The sequence below is a fragment of the Schistocerca serialis genome, chromosome 2 (genome assembly GCF_023864345.2).
Source record: "Schistocerca serialis cubense isolate TAMUIC-IGC-003099 chromosome 2, iqSchSeri2.2, whole genome shotgun sequence".
In the NCBI taxonomy this organism is placed as follows: Eukaryota; Metazoa; Arthropoda; class Insecta; order Orthoptera; family Acrididae; genus Schistocerca; species Schistocerca serialis.
Genome location: NC_064639.1, coordinates 892,082,305 through 892,105,395, shown reverse-complemented (window position 1 = coordinate 892,105,395; position 23,091 = coordinate 892,082,305). Strand labels below are relative to the sequence as shown.

Here is a 23,091-nt window from a genome sequence, read left to right as displayed (position 1 = left end):
AGTTTTTAGGGTGCAAAAGTGTGTGATAAGAATCATTTGAGATGTAAATACAAGAACATCTCATAGAAACCTATTCAATGAACTTTGTATTCCAACCACTGCTTCTCAGTATATTTATTCCTTGACGAAATTTGTTGCAAGTAATACATCTCTATTTCCAACAAATAGCTCAATACATTGTATCAATCCTAGGAATAAGAACAATCTACATAAAGACCTAAAATCACTTACCTTGGTCCAAAAAGGGGTTCAATATTCAGGAACATACGTTTTTAATAAATTGCCAGCAACCATTAAAAACTTAGTTTCAGAGAAAGCATGGTTTTAACAGAGTTTGAAAGACTTTTTGATAGGCAACTCCTTCTACTTCATAGATGAATATCTTAACAGAGACTGTTAAGTCAGCTTAAGTAAAAATATCTTTTAGATTTCAGTTTTGACAACAATTGGTCACAGCAGTCAAGATTAGGTATTTTGTGTATGATAAATTTATTAATAGTTCATAATAGTGTTTCATTCTGACAGTATGTTAATTCTGTAAGTATTAGCTGTTACAGTTTATTGCATTGTACTAACCTATTTCGACTATCTCCTGAGAAATGATCAGGGTAGTAAGTATTATATTCAAATGTTGTATGTTATATTTTCTGAGATGTTCCACACTCACGAGAATCACCTCTTTTTTGGGTCTATGGAACAAAAACTGAATCTAATCTAATCTAATCTAAATGAACCATGTCGAGATTATTTTAAGAAACTAAATATAATGACAGTGCCTGGACTGTATATTTACACCTGCCTTGTCTTCATTAACAAGAATCTGAATAAATTTGGCTTAAGGAGAACAGTTCATGACCATAACATAAGAAGTGGACATACAGTTAGTATGCCATATGCTATGCTTGCAAAGACGCATAACAGCTACAAATATCTTGGTCCTGTCTACTTCAACAAATAACCTGAAAATGCCTACACAGTGCCAGTAAATAAATTTAAAACTAGTCTTTTGAGGTGGATCAAAAGTAAAGTAATTGACTCTGCTCAAGAGTTCCTTGAATATATGTCAAATGACCCACTTTCCTTATGAGAATGAACTACAAATTAACTGCAAACTATGAATATGTCACAGTGTGCAACCATTTTATTACTGTTTCATGTACTTATTGTTAATTATCCGTTTGATTATTTGTTTGTCATACACTGAACTGTGTAATTCATTTACCATGTAACTGATCTGTTGGGAAACTTCTTGTTGTTATTGACATTTGCACATATATGTAGTGTATCCATCTTGGATTATTATATTGTAGTTAATAACATTTGTCATGTCAAAGTTTATATTATTATTATTGTGTTAACACTGACAACATCAATTGCATGTAAATATGCTCAATGGTGGAATAAAACATTTGTATTTGTAAATTGTCTGTTAATGAATTAATTCCCTCAGCCCACATCCTTGAAGACTCCCTTTCACGATGGGATTCATAGAGCATATTGTCTGAAGAATGAATGAAAAGAAACCGAAAGATTCCATTATGAACACAAAGTCAAATAATATTCTAAAATACAATGATACCTTTAAAATAAAATTGTCTTCAGGCTGTAGTTTCAAGTCAAGTGCAGCTTGCTTTACCATTTTTTCAAATTCTAAGTCTCTCTTTCTTGGCACATCAAGAGCTGGAAACAAGTCACCTATAAGTCCCATGAAAACTGGTATGTCATCTGTTACAATTTTAGGAATGTTGAAGTCCCTCAAAGCTCTCATCAATACTTGATCCTCAGGTCTGCCTCGATCTCCACGCTGAAACAGTAAAGGATTGCTCCACTACCTATCTAACACATTTCCCACAAAACAAGGTAAAAATATTTGTTATCAAAAAAGACAAGAATACCATGCAAATGCATGTTTTTATAGGATCATTGGACAGAGCTCAAACTTAGTATTTGTCTATTTCATTACTGTCTGGTTCCAAATATGTATACTTTTTCTGTGCATATTTGCATATTTTGGCCTTTTGGGTATAAAAACATGCATAATGCATTATAAGGTGTTTTCAGTGTAATCATGCATATAATATACATTATTTTCACTTTAAATGCATATTTTAATGATTTTAAGCAGACACCTCAGTTCTTTGATTTTTATTATTCTTATTTTTGCTTCAGGAATAAGGACTGAAGAAAGACAGGATGGAATAACAGAAATAGAAATTTAGGACCCTCAAAATAGGATGCCTTCCCATAATTCTACTGACTGCCCTCAGCAGGGTGCATGTCATAAATAGAGTTATTTCTCCACAACAACCACTGCAAGCCTTTGATCTTGGAAATGGAAATTCAGCCTGACGCAACAATTACACAGCTGCAGAGTGATCTTGTGGAATACAAACAAACCTTGCTAACAATTGAAATTCTTCTAAAAGTGAAATCATTCCCTAAACTGCCTTTGCAGAGTGTGTGTGTGTGTGTGTGTGTGTGTGTGTGTGTGTGTGTGTGTGTGTGTGAACGCGTGTGTGTGTGTGTAGGTGGGTGTGAACTTCGTAAGTTTGTGTAATACTATCTGAATGTGTTAATGTGCTTCTAATATGCCTCCAACTAAAAGATCCAGAAGTATACTTGCACAGTGGATGAAAAGAAAGGATTTTATTACATAAGCTGGAGATGTAGTATTCTGTGAGTGTTACGGTAACCAGGCGAACGATTCTTTTTTGGAAAATTTCGTGTGGTACTTGTTATCTGTAAATTGTTACAAAATTTACTTTAAACCGAAAGATCTTTTATAACATCAGATAATATGAACTAAAAAATTTCAAGTTGAACAGCATGCTGCATGTGAATCACATATTACAAGAATGCTAAAAGCTAAAGAATCTGCAAAATACCAAATACAGTCATTTATTACTGCTTGCATATGTAAGGCATCTCAAAATAATATTTAGATGGAATTGTGCAATGCTTTTCTAGGAATAAATATACCAGTTGAGAAATTCAGAAGGGCTTTTTGGAGAAGTATTCATCCATGAACGATGGACCTTGCTGTTGGTGGGGAGGCTTGCATGCCTCAGCATTACAGATAGCCATACCATAGGTGCAGACACAATGGAGGGATATCTGTTGAGAGGCCAGATAAATGTGTGGTTCCTGAAGAGGGGTGGCAGCCTTTTCAGTAGTTGCAGGGACAACAGTCTGGATGACTGACTGATTTGGCCTTGTAACATCTACTAAAAGGGCCTTGCTGTGCTGGTACTGCGAATGGCTGAAAGCAATTGGAAACTACAGTCACACAATTTTTCCCAAAGCCATGCAGCTTTACTGTATGGTTAAATGATCTCAGTGTCCTCTTGAGTAAAATATTCTGGAGGTAAAATAGTCCCCCATTCAGATTTCTGGGCGGGGACTACTCAGGAGGACATCATTATCAGGAGAAACAAAACTGGCATCCTACAGATTGGAGGGTTGAAGGTCAGATCAGAAAATTTAAAAAGGGAAATAGGTTAAAGTTAGATATAGTGGGAATTAGTGACGTTTGGTGGCAGGAGAAACAAAACTTCTGGCCAGGTGAATACAGGGTTATAACAACAAAATCAAATAGAGGTAATGCAGGAGTAAGTTTAATGATGAATAAAAAAATAGGAGCGTGGGTAAGCTACTATGAACAGCATAGTGAAAAAATTATTGTAGCCAAGATAGACACAAAGACCATATCTACCACAGTATTACAAGTTTATATGCCAACTACTTCTGCAGATGATGGAGAGATTGAAGAAATGTATGATGAAATTAAAGAAATTATTCAGATAGTGAGGGAGACGAAAATTTAATAGTTATGGGGGACTGGAATTCGATAGTAGGAAAAGGGAGAGAAGGAAAAGTAGTTGGTGAATATGGGCTGGGGGTAAGGAATGAAAGACAAAGCCACTTGGTAGAATTTTGCACAGAACATAACTTAATCATAGCTAACACTTGGTTTAAGAATCATGAAAGAAGGCTGTATATGTGGAAGAAGTGGGGAGACACTGGAACGTTTCAGATAGATTATATAATGATAAGACAGAGATTTTGGAACCAGGTTTTAAATTGTAAGATACATCCAGCAGCAGATGTGGACTCTGACCACAATTTATTAGTTATGAACTGTAGATTAAAACTGAAGTAACTGCAAAAATTGGCCATGTGGTCTACCGCACAGCTTTCCAGGCGGGAAGGAGTGCCAGTCCCCAGCACGAATCTGCCCGTCAGATTCGTGTCGAGGTCCGATGAGCCGGCTTGTCTGTGGATGGTTTTTAGGCGGTTTTCCATCTGCCTCAGCGAATGTGGGCTGGCTCCCCTTATTCCGCCTCAGCTACACTATGTCGATGATTGTTGCGCAAACAAGTTCTCCATGTACGCATACACAACCATTAATCTACCATGCACAGACATAGGGGTTAGACTCATCTGGTGTGAGACGTTCCCTGGGAGGGAGGGGGGGGGGGGTGTCCACCAGGGGCCGAACCACACAATAACCCTGGGTTCGGTGTGGGGCAGCAGAGGGGTGAAGTGGACTGCAGTAGTCGTCGGGCCACTGCGGCTGCGGCGGGGACGGAGCCTCTCTGTTGTTTCTACGTCCCCGGTTAACATAACATAACATAAGTGCAAAAAGGTGAGAATTTAAGGATATGGGTCCTGGATAAACTGAAAGCACCAGAGGTTGTAGAGAGTTTCAGAGAGAGAGCATGAGGGAATGATTAGCAAAAACAGGGGAAAGAAATACAGTAGAACAAGAATGGGTAGCTTTACGAGATGAAATAGTGAAGGCAGCAGAGGATCAAGTAGATAAAAAGATGAGGGCTAGTAGAAATCTTTGGGTAACAGAAGAGATATTGAATGTAATTGATGAAAGGAGAAAATATAAAAACGTAGTAAATGAAGCAGGCAAAAAGGAATACGAATGTCTCAAAAATGAGATTGACAGGAAGAGCAAAATGGCTAAGAAAAGATTGCTAGAGGAGAAATGTAAGGATGCAGAGGTACATATCACAAGGGGTAAGATAGATACTGCCAACAGGAAAATTAAACAGACCTTTGGAGAAAAGAGAACCACTTATATGAAAATCAAGAGCTCAGATGGAAAAACAGTTCTACACAAAGAACGGGAAGAGAGGTGGAAGGAGTATATATTGGGTCTATACAAGGGTGATGTACTTGAGGGCAATATTATGGAAATGGAAGAGGACATAGATGAAAATGAAATGGAAGCTATAATACTGCATGAAGAATTTGACAGAGCACTGAAAGACCTAAGTCGAAACAAGGTCCCAGGAGTAGACAACATTCCGTTAGAACTACTGATAGACTTGGGAGAGCTGGCCCTGACAAAACTCTTCCATCTGGTGAGCAAGAGGTATGAGACAGGTGAAATACCCTCAGACTTCAAGAAGAATATAATAATTCCAATCCCAAAGAAAGTAGGTGTTGACAGGTGTGAAAATTACTTAATAAGTCACGGCTACAAAATACTGACATGAATTCTTTAGAGGCAAATGGAAAAACTGGTAGAAGCTGACCTTGGGGAAGATCAGTTCGGATTCTGTAGAAATGTTGGAATGCAATACTGACCCTACGACTTATCTTAGGAGATAGAGTACGGAAAGGCAAACCTACATTTCTGGCATTTGTAGACTTAGAAAAAGCTTTTGACAATGTTGACTGGAATACTTACTCTCTTTCAAATCCTGAAGGTGGCAGGGGTCAAATACAGGCAGCGAAAGGCTATTTACAATTTGTACAGAAACCAGATGGCCGTCATAAGAGTCGAGAGGCATGAAAGGGAAGCTGTGGTTCAGAAGGGAGTGAGACAAGGGTGTAGCCTACCCCTGATGTTATTCACTCTGTATATTGAGCAAGCAGTAAAGGAAACAAAAGAAAAATTTGGAGTAGAAATTAAAATCCATGGAGAAGAAATAAAAACTTTGAGGTTTGCGACAACATTAAATAGGTAGATCATGTAACTAATGAGAAGGCAATGAATAGAATTAGGGACAAGAGAGGTTTGTGGCACAACTTAACTAGAAGAGGGGGTCAGTTGGTAGAACATGTTCTGAGGCATAAGGGAACACTAATTTAGTATTGGAGGTCAGTGTGAAGCATAAAAATTGAATAGGAAGATCAAGAGATGAATACACTAAGGAGATTCAGAGGGACATAGGTTGCAGTAGTTACTTGGACATGAAGAAGCTTGCACAGGCTAGAGTAGCATGGAGAGCTGAATGAAACCAGTCTCTGCACTGAAAGCCACAGCAACAACAACATTCATCAAAAGATGTCCATGATCCCTTGACACTGAGAAAAAATTATATTTCAAAATCTTATAATCAGGCAGGCATATTTAAAATATTTGCCAAAAAAATGGAAACTACTTTCACTCACATAAAATTACTTCTTATTTTGCTAACCAGGTTTTGGACAAAATTTGTGAGAACCTGGGATCTTGAAACATATGTGGATGAAAACAACCAATCCTATGGGGCACTATGTTGCTAATCTGTGTTGCTGTTGTTGTTGAGGTCTTCAGTCCTAAGACTGGTTTGATGCAGCTCTCCATGCTAATCTATCCTGTGCAAGCTTCTTTATCTCCCCAGTACCTACTGCAACCTACATCCTTCTGAATCTGCTTAGTGTATTCATCTCTTGGTCTCCCTCTATGATTTTTACCCTCCACGCTGCCCTCCAATACTAAATTGGCGATCCCTTGATGCCTCAGGACATGTCCTACCAACCGATCCCTTCTTCTAGTCAAGTTGTGCCACAAACTTCTCTTCTCCCCAATCCTATTCAATACCTCCTCATTAGTTACGTGATCTACCCACCTAATCTTTAACATTCTTCTCTAGCACCACATTTTGAAAGCTTCTATTCTCTTCTTGTCCAAACTATTTATTGTCCATGTTTCACTTCCATACATGGCTACACTCCATACAAATACTTTCAGAAACGACTTCCTGACACTTAAATCTATACTCGATGTTAACAAATTTCACTTCCTCAGAAACGCTTTCCTTGCCATTGCCAGTCTGCATTTTATATCCTCTCTACTTCAACCATCATCAGTTATTTTGCTCCCCAAATAGCAAAACTCATTTACTACTTTAAGTGTCTCATTTCCTAATCTAATTCCATCACCCGACTTAGTTTGACTACATTCCATTATCCTCGTTTTGCTTTTGTTGATGTCCATCTTATATCCTCCTTTCAAGACACTGTCCATTCTGTTCAACTGCTCTTCCAAGTCCTTTGCCGTCTCTGACAGAATTACAATGTCATCGGCGAACCTCAAAGTTTTTATTTCTTCTCCCTGGATTTTAATACCTACTCCAAATTTTTCTTTTGTTTCCTTTACTGCTTGCTCAATATACAGATTGAATAACATCGGGGACAGGCTACAACCCTGTCTCACTCCCTTCCCAACCACTGCTTCCCTTTCACGCCCCTCGACTCTTATAACTGACATCTGGTTTCTGTACAAATTGTAAATAGCCTCTCGCTCCCTGTATTTTACCCCTGCCACCTTTAGAATTTGAAAGAGAGTATTCCAGTCAACATTATCAAAAGCTTTCTCTAAGTCTACAAATGCTAGAAACGTAGGTTTGCCTTCCCTTAATCTTTCTTCTAAGATAAGTCGTAAGGTCAGTATTGCCTCACGTGTTCCAACATTTCTACGAAATCCAAACTGATCTTCCCCGAGGTCAGCTTCTAACAGTTTTTCCATTTGTCTGTAAAGAATTCGTGTTACTATTTTGCAGCCGTGACTTATTAAACTGATAGTTCGGTAATTTTCACATCTGTCAACACCTGCTTTCTTTAGGATTGGAATTATTATATTCTTCTTGAAGTCTGTGGGTATTTCACCTGTCTCGTACATCTTGCTCACCAGATGGTAGAGTTTTGTCAGGACTGGCTCTCCCAAGGCTGTCAGTAGTTCTAATGGAATGTTGTCTACTCCCGGGGCCTTGTTTCGGCTCAGGTCTTTCAGTGCTCTGTCAAATTCTTCATGCATTATCGTATCTCCCATTTCATCTTCATCGACATCCTCTTCCATTTCCATAATATTGCCTTCAAGTACCTCGCCCATTATAGACCCTCTATATACTCCTTCCACCTTTGTGCTTTCCCCTCTTTGCTTAGAACTGGGTTTCCATCTGAGCTCTTGATATTCATAGCACTGGCTCTCTTTTCTCCAAAGGTCTCTTTAATTTTCCTGTAGGCTGTATCTATCTTACCCCTAGTGAGATAAGCCTCTACATCCTTACATTTGTCTTCTAGCCATGTCTGCTTAGCCATTTTGCACTTCCTGTCGTTCTCATTTTTGAGACGTTTGTATTCCTTTTTGCCTACTTCATTTACTGTATTTTTATATTTTCTCCTTTCATCAATTAAATTCAATATTTCTTCTATTACCCAAGGATTTCTAATAGCCCTCGTGTTTTTACCTACTTGATCCTCTGCTGCCTTCACTACTTCATCCCTCATAGTTACCCATTCGTCTTCTACTGTATTTCTTTCCCCCATTCCTGTCAATTGTTCCCTTATGCTGTCCCTGAAACTCTGTACAACCTCTGGTTTAGTCAGTTTATCTGGGTCCCATCTCCTTAAATTCCCATCTTTTTGCAATTTCTTCAGTTTTTATCTACAGTTCATAACCAATAGATTGTGGTCAGAGTCCACATCTGCCCCTGGAAATGTCCTACAATTTAAAACCTGGTTCCTAAATCTCTGTCTTACCATTATATAATCCATGTGATACCTTTTAGTATCTCCAGGATTCTTCCATGTATACAACCTTCTTTTATGATTCTTGAACCAAGTGGTAACTATGATTAAGTTATGCTCTGTGCAAAATTCTACCAGGCGGCTTCCTCTTTCATTTCTTACCCCCCCCAATCCATATTCACCTACTATGTTTCCTTCTCTCCCTTTTCCTACTCTCGAATTCCAGTCACCCGTGACTACTAAATTTTCGTTTCCCTTCACTACCTGAATATTTCTTTTATCTCACCATAAATTTCATCAATTTCTTCATCAACTGCAGAGCTAGTTGGCATATAAACTTGTACTACTGTAGTAGGCGTGGGCTTTGTGTCTATCTTGGCCACAAAAATCGTACACTATGCTGTTTGTAGTAGCTTACCCACACTCCTATTTTTTTATTCATTATTTAACCTACTCCAGCATTACCCCTATTTGATTTTGTATTAGTAACCCTGTATTCACCTGACCAAAAGTCTTGTTCCTCCTGCCACCGAACTTCACTAATTCCCACTATATCTAACTTTAACCTATCCATTTCCCTTTTTAAATTTTCTAACCTACCTGCCCAATTAAGGGATCTGACATTCCACGCTCTGATCCGTAAAATGCCAGTTTTCTTTCTCCTGATAACGAAGTCCTCTTGAGTAGTCCCCGCCCGGAGACCCGAATGGGGGACTATTTTACCTCCGAAATATTTTACCCAAGAGGACGCCATCATCATTTAACCATACAGTAAAGCTGCATGCCCTCGAGAAAAATTACGGCTCTAGTTTCCCCTTGCTTTCAGCCGTTCGCAGTACCACAACAGCAAGGCCGTTTTGGTTAATGTTACAATGCCAGATCAGTCAATCATCCAGACTCTTGCCCCTGCAACTACTGAAAAGGCTGCTGCCCCTCTTCAGGAACCACACGTTTGTCTGGCCTCTCAACAGATACCCCTCCGTTGTGGTTGCACCTATGGTACGGCTATCTGTGTTGTTGAGGCATGCAAGCCTCCCCACCAACGGCAAGGTCCTTGGTTCATGGGGGGGGGGGGTTGCTAATCTAGCTGCAGGAAAATTAACTGGGCATGGGCCTGGTGCCAAGCAAATAATTCCACAGTTGCTACTCTCTTTGATGACTGACAGCTTAAGTTTTACTCAGAAGTTGTAATTGAATAACATTTGAAGTAATTATTTTATTCTCGTTTAAGTCTCTGTTTTCATAAATCATTTTCTGAGAAAATGATTTATTTTGTGTCCAAATAATCTAAATAAATGCATACCTCTTTTGCTGTTAATTGATGCTGCACCTTACCTGCTGAAGGCTGGGAATGAAACTAAAATGTCGTATCAAATACAAAACACATTACATATCTTACTCATGGGCTCCATAATGCTGCAGTAAAAATTTGCTCCAATTATAACAATCTCAAAAATTTGATATCCTCACCTAAAAAGATATGCATGTAAAATTTAGTGGTATATCAGTTTTAATGGTTCCAAAGCTGTAAAAATAAATTAGTCATTTTAAAATGTTATATTATTCTATACAGGAGTTCTCAAAGCCTGCTGCAGCACGTGTAGCTGCTTACAGAAAACATCTACCAGAGTTACCGTCACCCTCTTAGCCAATCCTTACTAGGCGGGTTACTTGATTGGAAGCTGTCATGTTTTACTCTGACAATTTTGATGCCATTAAATTGGTACAAAATAAAACTGATATATAGTTGATCGTGACAAAATTAATACTTCAGTATTTAATTCTAAAGTAAATACTTCTTTCACTTTAGGCAGTAAACAGTTCCTCATCAGATGATGCAGTATGTATCAGAGATACACAACCAGCATTTAAAAGAAAAAAACTCTGCAGCATGATTTAATTAACTTTAAGATAAACTTTTCTAAATTGCTCTCGACTATAACAAAATTAGAAGCGAAGGCCTGAAGATGGCACACTGAAGCACCAAAACTGGTAGTCATACAATAAATGACCTCATAAGGACCACTGTATGTGTTTCACTTTCTTACATGAAATATCTCTGGAAAACCCCAACAACTGACATTGAGTCTACCAGTTTTGGTGCTTCAATGCACCATCTTCATGCCTTAGCTGATCACAAGAGGATTAACACAATCCGTACACACGTGAGTGGCCAACGTGAGTGACTAGTATTCGCAGACTACCTGTAACCGTGATGTCTCTCCAACCATCAACTATCAACTCTCAACTCAGTCATGTCCAAGGAAAAGAGAGAGTAGATGCAAGGAACAAATTGGACTCCGTCACACACAAGAATCCAGACTACGGGCTCAGTAAAGAAGAAATTTTTCTGGTTAAAACGTGACTGAAGGACTTGACACGGTCACAAATATGTTCATTCAAATTTGTACCTGTAACTTCTTGTGATGTAGAGAGGTCATTTTCTGCCTACAAAAATATATTGATTGATCAGCACAGGAACCTCACAGAAAATAATTTAGAAATATTAGTTGTTAACTGCACAAAAAGGAGAGTGAATTAATAAATGAAGAACAAAAATTATAGAGCTTATTGTAATGTATTTTTCACTTGATAGTGCATGTATTGTAGTCTGATAGTGCATGAATGCATGCAGTTTCTGGGATTTTATAGTGCATGGAATTTTCGCCTTTAGTAACCAATGAAACTGGAAGAAACTGTTGTAATTTTTGTTTAGAGAAAATAATGATAACACTAATTCTACTGAAATCAGTACCAAACAAATTACTAAAGACTGTAATTTAACTACAGCAGCACAGCCTACATTTGTACTCCGTAATCTGACATACAACTCACAGCAGAGGGAAAATGTTATATATGCAGGGCCAGGCACACTCCATATTTGGCCACCACACTTCAGGGGCCAGGAATGGCCCCTGCCTCACTTCAGAGGTAATTTGTGAATATCCATAGTATTGTGTACAGTCAAGTTTCCTGCAGCCACCACAGCATCCGAGGGCTCCAGCCCCACCATGAAAAGGCTTGTGAATTACAGCACAAATCACAGTGGTCATAGGTCCTACTTAAATCCATACCATCACATGCTCTTGTGGCACTGCAATGTATTCTTCCAAAGACATCTACTTGAGTCAGTACTCCACACTTTGAAAGCCAGTTACATTCTGGGATCCGACAGACCAAGAGCTGCTTGACATCTCTGCTATCAGTTCTGGTAATAAACAGTTGTTATTTCAAAGAGAGCATTTCAATACTGCCAGCCAGTCACTCTGATAAAGGATGGTACAAAAAATATTGGAAAAAAAATCATTTCTCCTTTTCCTGTTCCAACTGTAGATTGCATACTGGAAGAAAAAACAGTCAGTATGGTTCTGTGTGAGCCCAAATTTTAGTGCTGCGGTCATTATACAAGACGACTGTTGCAGAAAGTGGTATGTTTCTTGAGTTGGTTTAGAATGTGGGCCTTTGAAATTTTGTGTGTAAGGCTCTCGCTGCAGCATGAGGACTTTCTTCTAACATTGCCAGCTGCAGTGTATTGAGCGTCTCTATGAGATTCTCATTCTAATAAACCAAACTGCAATGAATTATGAAGCTCTTATTTAATTATTCTCTGCCTCATCCATTAATCCAGCTTGGCACAGATCTCTGACCAATAAACATTATTTAAGAATTGACTGAATGAGGGTTCTTTTAAGTGGAGGTTTAGAACATGAATTACACATCCTTAGGAATTTTCTAATAAATATGAGTGTGGCTTCCGTTCCTCCAACAGCTAAATTTATGGTGTCATTCCACTTTAAATCACTATAGATAGACATTATTCATACACATCTGAAGGTTCTGAATGATTCAAGTGATTTATCAACAATGATTTTTATATGGTATTATGTCTGTCCATCTATTTACAAGCATTACATTACATTTATATCTAACAGCTTCCCAGGACAACAAAAATTTGATTTTCAATATTTCAAACAATTATTGACCAAATTTAAAAAATTTGAAGTGTTGTCATAATTAACTCATTAAGATTCACATTTCTGAGTTAAAAATTTAACATAATAAGACAAGTACTACAGTTAGAAACTGTGTGTTTGTCTTGAGGCAGCAAAACTGACAGCGCACAAATAGTTAGACTAGATTCATCCAGTATTTAAGAATGAAAGCACTTAGCAACTTCCATCGCACATGGACACATAATTTCAAACAATTACAAAGCTTTATCTCACCCACCTCCCACCTCACCCCCCAGGAAAAAGAGGAACAAAAAAAGTTTATCATTTACTATCTTTCTGCTGTTCATGTAGTCAAACTACAGGATAAGACATGATGTTTAAACTTATTTCTTTGTTACCAACTCTGATCGAAACATACTTTGCAGACAGTATCCAAATATACCACCGACTGTACCTCGAAAATGATACCATTTTACAATGCATAGACAGAAAGTATGATGTCATACACATTTAAAAGAGTGAAAAACTAGTACTTGCTTGCTTAATCTATTTGCTTGTATGTAATTCTTTTTTTTGTCTTTTCTTTTTCTTTTTTTTGTGCATGGAGCCACCACAATGATGCCTTTTGCAAATGTCAGAGACGGTAATACAACAAAAATTACATTTACAAAATATATTATATAATGCAATTGTTGTATCTTATATCTATTTGATACATTTATTACTTTACAGCTGATATGCTACTGGTTCATGTTACAAGGTGTACAACTTTGCTTCCACCATTTCCCGATAGGTGGCAACAATGGTAAGTAGCGGTCGAAAGAAACAGATCCCAGATGTCAGGCAATTAGCTTGGACCTCGGTCAACATAAACTCATTCAAACATTAGGTGGTTTGTGCCTGCATCATAAAGTTGTTCTTGATTGAAAATGTCAGTTTACGAGCCTAATTCTTGTCATTTGTGTGAGGTGTTATTGTTTTGTTTCATATGAAGAAAACAGTGCCTGAGTCTCATCGAATGCTCTCAAGTATGTATGGTAAGGACGCTATTAGCGAAAGAATGTGTTGTGAGTGGTTTCAATGCTTCAAGAATGGTAATTTTAATGTCATAGACCAGCATAGTGGTGGAAGAGAGAATGTTTTCGGAGATGCAGAACTGGAGACATTGCTGAGTGAAGACTCGTGTCAAACTCACGAAGAATCAGCACAATTAGTGGAAGTGACACAGGAAGCCATTTCAAAACATCTAAAGGCTACAGGCATGATTCAGAAGAAAGGAACTTGGGTCCCATGTGAGCTGAAACCTAAGGACATTGAACTGCGTTTGTGTGTTTGTGAACAGTTGCTTCTGAGGCAAAAACAGAAGGGATTTCTGCATCACATTGTGACGGGGGACAAAAAATGGGTTCATTACGATAACCCTAAATGCAAAAAATCATGGGGATATCCCGGCCATGCTTCCACGTCAATGGCCAAACTGAATATTCACGGCTCCAAGATAATGCTCTGCATTTGGTGGACCAACTCGGCGTCATGTACTATGAGGTGTTAAAACCAAGTGAAACAATCACAGGTACTCATTATCAAATGCAATTAATGCATTTGAGCAGAACATTAAAAGACAAATGGCCACAATACAGCAAGAGGCACGGTAAAGTGATTTTGCAGCACAACAACGCTCGACCCCACGTTGCACAAGAGGTCAAAACGTACTTGGAAACATTAAAATGGGAAGTCCTACCCCACCCGCTGTATTCTCTACACATTGCTCCCTCTGACTCATGAAGAAGACACAATTTGGATTGATTCATGGATTGCTTCAAAAGATGAACAATTTTTTCGATGCAGGATTTGTACACTGCCCGAAAGATGGGAGAAAGTAGTGGCCAGCGATGGAAAATATTCTGAATGATACATGCGTAACCAATTTGTTTCATTAAAACCTCAAATGTTGGGGAAAAAATGGCAGAAGCAAAGTTGTACATCTAGTACAATCAGTGTCTTAAAATTTGTTGAATGCCTATAAAGGTTGTTCTGTCAGAAAAGATTTTAATTTTGAGTTAAATCCATTTCCCATGTATGTTCCTAGAGAGTTTGGTAGTTTGTTAAACCAAATCAAAAAATTGATGTGTGCGTTTCTATCTTTCATTTTTAATGTCGTTCTTTTTGGAAAAAAGTTAAATTTTGTGCTTGGAAAATAGTTAAATTTTGTGCTTGTGTTGTGGTCATGTGCATCACTACAGTTGATAACTTCTTCTGATTGACTCACAAAAAATATAACTAATTTAAATATGTACAGAGAACATACTGTGAGGTATCTGTGCTGCACAAACACTTAATAACATTAATCTCTAAGGCCTAACCCATGCATGAGTCTTATTGCTTTTTTCTGTAACAGAAGTGTTCTTTTTAAGTGTAAGTCAGTTGCACAGCCCCATAATTCAATCCCATAACTGAGAAAGAGTAAATTGTTCCATAACATACAGTTTTCAGTGTCTGGCTAGGAGTGAGCTTGCTAAGGAGATATAAGGCACGACTGATTCTCCACATACAAAACTGATGTGGTTTGTACACCACAAATTTTTCAACAAAATACATATCTGGGAATTTACAGCTTCCAGTATCTGTTGATGAAATATTACTTACATTTTTTATATTGTTGTGGTGAGAATTGTCCATTTTCAAAGCCAGTAATTGAGATTTCGTGACATTCACCTTGAGACACTGATCACTGGAAGTACTGTGTTACTTCTGTTATATAACTAGCAGCATAATATTCTAGCTCGTTACATTCTCTGCCATAGAATATGATTGAGGTGTCATTTCCATAGGTTAATATATGGGAGTTAATGGGTTGTGCAATGTCATTAAGATACAGGCTGTTCATCTTAACTGAAAACATTGAAATACTTTGAACACTACACAGTGGATCAAAAAAAGTTATAATTCCAATTTGTTTGACTCAGAAGCGGACATCCAATGACACCACACTTGTCCCCCACCACACACTGCACGTGGGTGGTAGGGGAAACTTTGAAATCTTCCATGGGAACCACCATTTTTATGTTGCAGATTACGATTCTATGAAAAACCTCTATGTGTTTTGTATGAAGCATTTTCTTCATTTCACCATAGGTGATGCTGTAATCAGAGGAAGACATATGGATACACAATCATAATTTATAACATACTCCTCAATGGCCCTTGAATATCCAAAGGCACTGCAAGGATTGAACAGATCAGTATTTCATAACTTCTAATTGGAAAGCCCATTTGCAATTCTGTGTTCCTGTGACATACCAAACAGGGCACTGCTTGACTCACCACTGCGTCCATGTCTCGAGGTGAATGCTACTCTACTTTTCTAACTAGAGTAAGTGTTCCAACATGGTACTGCCATCTTCAATACACTTAGTGATCCTACACAGAACAGAAGAACATCTGCAGGAATTTCAACACATGCATTTCTGAAGCGGTCGACCATGTCTTCAGGGCCTATTGGCACTTGCTGGTGCATCTTATCTTTTAAATACCCCCACAGAAAGAAATCCAAAGAAGTCAAATCCCATGGCCTAGTGGGCCAATTAATAGGGTCACCTCTGCTGATCCACCAACCAGTGTAAACATGCTCCAATACCTCCCATATTTCAATTACGTGATACATTGGCCAACCACCATGCTGAAACCTCATACATTAGACCTGCCGGAAACACAATCAAGAAAGTACGGGTATGCTGACGGGCCCTCGCTACAAGATGTAGCACAATTGAAGCATCTGAGGATATCCTAACGAAAGACCTGAAGATAATGGGTGAATATTTCCGTAAGTGGACACTTCAACCAAATGTATGTTTATCTTTGGCCAGTTTAAACCAAATCATATAATGCTCATAATTACAAATACTCATCACATCAAATAGCAATACACGACAAAATGAAATTAGTGCATGCAGTCAGGCACAGGATGGTAGATTTTCAAAGGAAAATTAATTGGCAAACAGAACTTGTGGTAAAAGCCTCCTAGGCAGGTATTTGTGGAATTTCAAGTTGACTGAAAAATGTGACATAACACAGGTCTGCCAAAAAATATTTTTTGAAAGTTGTTTGAAATTTGATAACTGACTTTTATGTACTTCTCAGCACTGATTTAAAACATGCCATCCATTTTTTTCTTTCATGTCAGGTCTTCTCATAAAAAAGGGAGTATTTTTGGGTATAATAACAAAATTTAAGCAATTTATCACATTTTTTCCAATGTTATAAAACTTTATTTTATTTATAAATCATGTTCTAAACTACATTTTCAGTACACTTCCATTTCTCTTTAAGCTCATACATCCTTATAATAATGGTTTTGCCTTCTGTAGGAGCTTCTTTTATTGCTTTTCTGTCTGTGGACTCATTGAGGATCATCTCTTTTTATCATCCAGCAATAGTCCGCTATCATGTTGATGTTCCATCTTCCTTGATATCTTCTTTCCATTTCTTTGATGTCTTGATGGAATCTTTCACCCTGCTCTTTACTTACATTACCAAGGTTTGCAGGGAAGTAGTCAAAATGTGAGTGGAGAAAATGAACTTTAATGCTTCAGGCCCATGAGGAACAGGGCAAATGGCTGATTGAATGTTAGGGTAAGAAATATCCTTTTAGTTTTTCAAATTGAAATTTTGTACGTTGCAAGAACAAAAACAGCAGTCATCACTATGATTTTTGGCTCCCTCCAGACGATTGGTATTCCTAAATGTAAGGACTGCTTTTTATGTTAAAATCATTGCCTCAGTTCTACAACACACACTGAACAAACTTTGTGTGAGGCCCAACATTATACCTAACTTTATACCAAAATAGCCGAAATAGCCAGAAATGTTTCTTTGTTGCTTTTTAATGGTATAGTTACCACAAATGTGGCAGAAGCAATCTGGGGAGTTTATACATCTTCTGGTAGCCATTGTCCATTGTCCATGAAACAGCTTCACTACAACAAGAAAACAGTCACTACTTTAAAGCACTAGTAACAACAACACATGAACAGCACAGAGTGAAGAGGTACTGTGAAATGAAGGACAGTAGCAGAAACTCACTGCTTGGTGATGGCGGGGAAAGGGGCAGTGCGACAGACAGGCACTGACATGAAAATACTGCTGGTTTCTCCAAATTACTCTTTCTTTTACGTTTATCTAGTATAAAAATGACCAAATAACAGATTATCGAGATCCTAAAAACCAAAATTCAAACTCACTAGAGTGCTGAAATATTGAAAAAAGCTAAAACTAGACAAGCAGTTTGTGAAATAACTGTATGTGATGAAATTTTTTCATATTTTTCCCGAAATCAGCGTTGAAAACACTATAAAATCACCTAATGAATTTGAAACCATTTTTATGTTGCAGACCTGTGTAATTAATACCTTATAATTCACACTACTGACATTGGCATTTGTGGGTATTGTCTTAAAAAAAGTGCAGGGAAAAAATCCTCCATTCAAAGCTAAGCCCACGAACTTTATTTATTGAGCCACTATTCAGCTTGCAACAAGGTGCTTCATTGTTCCTCAAGAAATGAGTGCAGTTCAGGGAAGAGCATATCAGGTATCTATGTACTGACACTTCTGTCCCAGTGCCTTAAATGGGTGCACCTACCGCTCAATGGTAAATGCAACTACATAAGAAACAACAAAATACATATTCACTCAATTCAATAACTACTACACACCACATATGACAAGGAACTTTAATTCAGTTCAATCCTTGAATAATCTCGCGCATCAACTCCAAAGCTTTTCACCCATCACTAATGTCAATTCATGGACATTTTAGTGTGCAAAGACAGCTCCATCTACATCTTTACCCTGCAGTCCACTGCCTGGTGTATGACAGGATACACAGGGTACCCTAGAATTCTTTTCTCCCTTCCTATTACAACTGTGGAAGGTGTGAGACATGAAAGATTGCCAGTACCCCTCTGTAGGCACCCAACTGTTTCCAGTTTTACTTATGGGATCACACACAAGATATGTGGTGAAGATTTGTTGACACAGTATTGGAGCAAGGGCACTCTGTTGTGTACATGCCTGTTGCTTTTCGTGTGATTGCTCTGGAGTGTATGCTGTAGTGTCTCCCCTTAAAATTCGTTGAGTATTTGTGTGAAAACTCTCATACTGCCAAAACAAACCTAACATCAAATACTGTGGAAAGTTCTTGTAAAACGTAAATATTTTTGGATTAATGGAGACCACTCACCAAAAAGCAGAAGTGTTCAGTTTTCACTAGGCACACACTAAAGGAAGAAAACTTGTTTGGGCTTGGATTTTTTCCTTTGATGAGCTTCAGTAAAACAAACCACACACACACACACACACACACACACACACACAAATGCCTATGCCCCTGTGCCAATGTGCCAATGCTCTTTTGTGGAATGTGGATTGGCTGTGGTAGGGATATTATTATCAGGTGGCATTGGTAGAGGAAGAGGGAGGCAGGATGCAGGGAGAGGAAATAGGAATGGATGGCTAGAGGCTCGGAGGGAGCTTGCCAGCAATTTGGTGCCAACCCAATTACCTGCCACCCCTCTCACCCACAATCTAGCCAGCAAAACTGTCACCTCCCTCTGAGCTACTAGCCACAGACCCCCAGTTTCCCTCCCTGCCTCCCACTGGTGCCCCTCCACCGATGGGCACATATACCTAACTGCCTCACACACAGCAAGCAGCTAGCGGGTCTGTGAGCTTTGCAAAGAAAAATGACAGAAGTTTCCAAGTCCCCTTAAGGTGTTGCTGCACGACTGCACCTAGGGCAGATTGGCTGGCATTGGTAACAACTGCAAGCAGGGTGGTCATGTGAGGGTGGGCAACAAGGGCAGCTTGCGAGAGGTCATGCTTTAGTTGCTCAAAACCGTCCAACACTTGTGCCATCCAGGGAACATGCCTGTTGCTTTTCGTGTGATTGCCCTGGAGTACAACCTTGAGTGGTGCCTGCATGCTTACTGCATCCTTCAGATGGCGAATAAAGAAATTCACCACTCCAAGGAACCAGTGTAGTGGTGCACTGCAACCAGGACAGGGCCTGGATCTTCTCACCAAAGGAGTGGGAGCTTGCAGATGATATCTTGTGTCTCAGGAAGTTGATCTCAAGAGCACCGAAAATGTGTTTCCCCAGTTTGATAATGAACCCACCACCTGGAGGCAAGAGAATACCTCCCAGAAATGGTGGCAGTGCTCCTCAAGATTGCATAAGTAAATCAGGATATCGCACAAGTAGGCAAAACACCCTGAACCCCATGTAAGATGTTATCAAGGAAGTGTTACCATGTCAGAGCTGTGTTTTGGAGCCCAAATGGTGAGGAAAAGTTCTCGAAGAGGCCAAAAGATGTAATAATGGCACTCTTCTTCACGTCCTCAGGGACAACTGGTACCTGCATAAAGGCTTCTTCGCAATCCACTTTCCTAAAAACAGTTGTGCCATACAGGTCATCCCTCTAGCTACGCAAAAATGGAAAGGGTCAGGCACTGCTCTCGATTTTAACACCCAAAAATTTGTGCACGGGTGCCAAACACTATTTTTCTTGGGTGCAAGGCATAGGGCAGAGGCCCACAGGCTCTTGAAGGGGTGGAATACACCTGTGGTGATTGCTGCCTCGATCTTAGCTGGCACGGCTCTCCGTTTGTGGGTGGTAGCAGGTGGGGGCAGCAGAAAACAGGAGTCCCTGTGCTGTGGCCATATAGTGCCAGGTGTCATGGTGAACCTCACAGGGGGCACTGCAGGGGGAGGTGAGGAGGGGAAATGCAGCAAGGAGGCCATTAGCTGTGCCATATCTATAGCGCGTTTGTGGGCTGGGGTGTAGGGGTTGATACAGGCTGCATGAGTGTATGGTCATGCAAGGGGGCATCATTATGCTTTGCAGTGGCGAGGATGGTGTGTGGGTCAAGGGCCTCGAAAACCACCGTGTCAGAGGTACTTGGAAAATTTTACATGCACACTGTGGCAGACAAACGGGCACACCAAGTCACTATCAGTAACCTGTCAGGAACCATTGCCAGCTCAGCCAGCATGCAGATTTGCTGAAGCAGATGCAAGTGCCACCCTCCTAGAATGAGGAAAATGCATGTCTGAGCTGTAATTAAATGCAACAAGTCTCTCTGTTAACCAGGCTCGTAAGATACCAAATTTGCCATTGTTTGAGGAAGGTTGGCATTAATGTTGCATGCCACCATGGCATCCGAAGACACAATAGTGAGTGCCAGTAAGTGCAAACTGCATTGTTGTCCATGGCTGGTGAGCCTGTGAATATTTATTATGTGGAAGTGAACCACAGGCAAGGAAAGGCTGAGGGGTGGGAGCAGGTAATAGCACCTGCAGGTGGAGGCTTCTGCGAACTGTGCGAAGTGGCTCAGTAACGCTTGGAGGCTGTACATCAGTGCCTGCAGATTGGGGAGAGGGGGGGTGGGGAGGGGAAGGGGAGTGCATTTGTACGTCAGTGGGGGCCAAACATCTGGGAGTTGTGTACCAGGATTGTTTTGCACCATGGTGCACTGCTCACTTCACAAGTGTTGGGCAGACAGAGGGCTGGAGAAAGCTGTGTGATGCACACACCCCAGTAAGGCAAGCGGCAGCCAGCACATGAGGGAGAATGATGCCAGCAACTGCTTGGTGCGGCGAGAACTGGGGTAGGTTTGGGGCAGGAAGGAGAGGTGTGGGGGTGGGCAGTGTTCAGCCACATCACCAGAGTGAGAAATATGTTCCTCACTATTTTTTGGATGACATGAGCTCAACTTGGGCTGTGCGCTGGTGCGCCTAGCACTGAGCCTGCAAATTGAAATAACAGGACACGGAAATGTTCTCATGGTTACTTTATTGGAACCGGACATAACTACATATAACATACGAGGTATGATCATAAAGTAATGGTAATTTTTGTTTTTCTTAAAGAATCTTTATTTATTCATCAACATCAACTTTGTCTTCTTCAAAGTAAGCCCCTCAGATATAATACACTTGTACCAGGCCTTTTTGCAGTCTTAGAAGCACTTCTGGAACTCATTTTTCATTATGGTTTTCAGCTCCTTCAGCAATTTGGTTTTTATCTCACCAACATTAGTTAAATGGCGTCCTTTCATGGTTATCTTTAGCCTCGGGAACAGACATAAGTTGCAGGGGGCGATATCTGGCAAATGTGGTGGCTTAGGTGACAACAGTTTTTTTTTTTAGTTTTTATTTATTTATTTACTTATTGCCAAAATATCATGAACAAGCATTGAGGTGTGACTGGGAGCATTACTGTGATGTAATTTCCATGAGTGGTTTTGCCACAATTCTGGATGTTTTCTTCGGATTGCTTCACGCGAACAGCCCATAACTTCCAGATTGTATTCCTTATTGACTGCTTGACTACAAGGCAGGCACTCATGATGCACTATCCCATTGCAAAGTAATAAAACAGTGAGAAGAACCTTCATATGTGATCAAACTAGGTGAATTTTTCCATCTTGGCTCTTTAGGCAGTTTCCATCGGAACGTTTGGCCCCCCTGGTTTTGAGTTATACATGAATATCCCTGTTTTGTCACCTGTTATAACATTCTTTAGAAGTTCTGGATTGTTGCTGACTTCATTCAGTAATTCCTGAGTGATGTCTATGTTATGTAGTGTTTTTTTGAAACCAAACAATTTCATAACAAACATCTCTGCAGCACGTTTCATGACAAAAACATCCAAAAATATTGCTTAGCATGAACCAAAGGAAATGCTCACATTATAAGCAACCTCTCTGACAGTGATTCGCTGATTTTTCAGGACCATTTTCTTTACTTCTTCCACATTGTCATCAGTAATTAATGTACTAGGGCATACACGGCAGTCGTCATCTTCAACGTCTTCTCGACCCTCTTTGAAATGTTTACACCACTTGTAAACTCTTGTCTTACTCATAGTAGATTCGTCAAAAGCCACAGTCAACATTTTGAATGCAGTGCTGCTCTTTATTCCATTTTTCAAGCACAATGTAATACAAATTCTTTAATTAATTTTTGTGGAAATTATAAATTCACCGAGCACTCAAAAACACGTATAACCTTTTAGACTGCAAAAAAAAAAAAAAAAAAAAAAAAAAAAAAAAAAAAAAAAAAAAAAAAAAAAAAAAAAAAAATTTATATATATATATATATATATATATATATATATATATATATATATATATATATATACACACACATCAGGTACATATGTACCAACAAGATTTTATTTTCTTTTTCTAAATTGGATGTATAATGCTCACAAAGTTAGAAGGTTTCTGTTACTTTTTGATAACATCTCACATAGAAGGTTTACATAGAATACTGTACTAACTATTCACGTGCACTGGGAGCTGGCTTGCACACCAAAGTAAAACTA

At 39.2% G+C, this 23,091-nt stretch overlaps 1 protein-coding gene across 1 annotated transcript in view; it reads right to left on the bottom strand.

Annotated features, from left to right (window-relative positions):
• LOC126458230 (dynein beta chain, ciliary-like) overlaps nucleotides 1–23,091 on the bottom strand; it is a 477,648-nt gene that overhangs the window by 134,319 nt on the left and 320,238 nt on the right. The window contains exon 23 of the mRNA XM_050095128.1: nucleotides 1,580–1,804. Within this exon, the coding sequence (XP_049951085.1) occupies nucleotides 1,580–1,804 (225 nt within the window). The remainder of the gene's footprint in view (nucleotides 1–1,579; nucleotides 1,805–23,091) is intronic.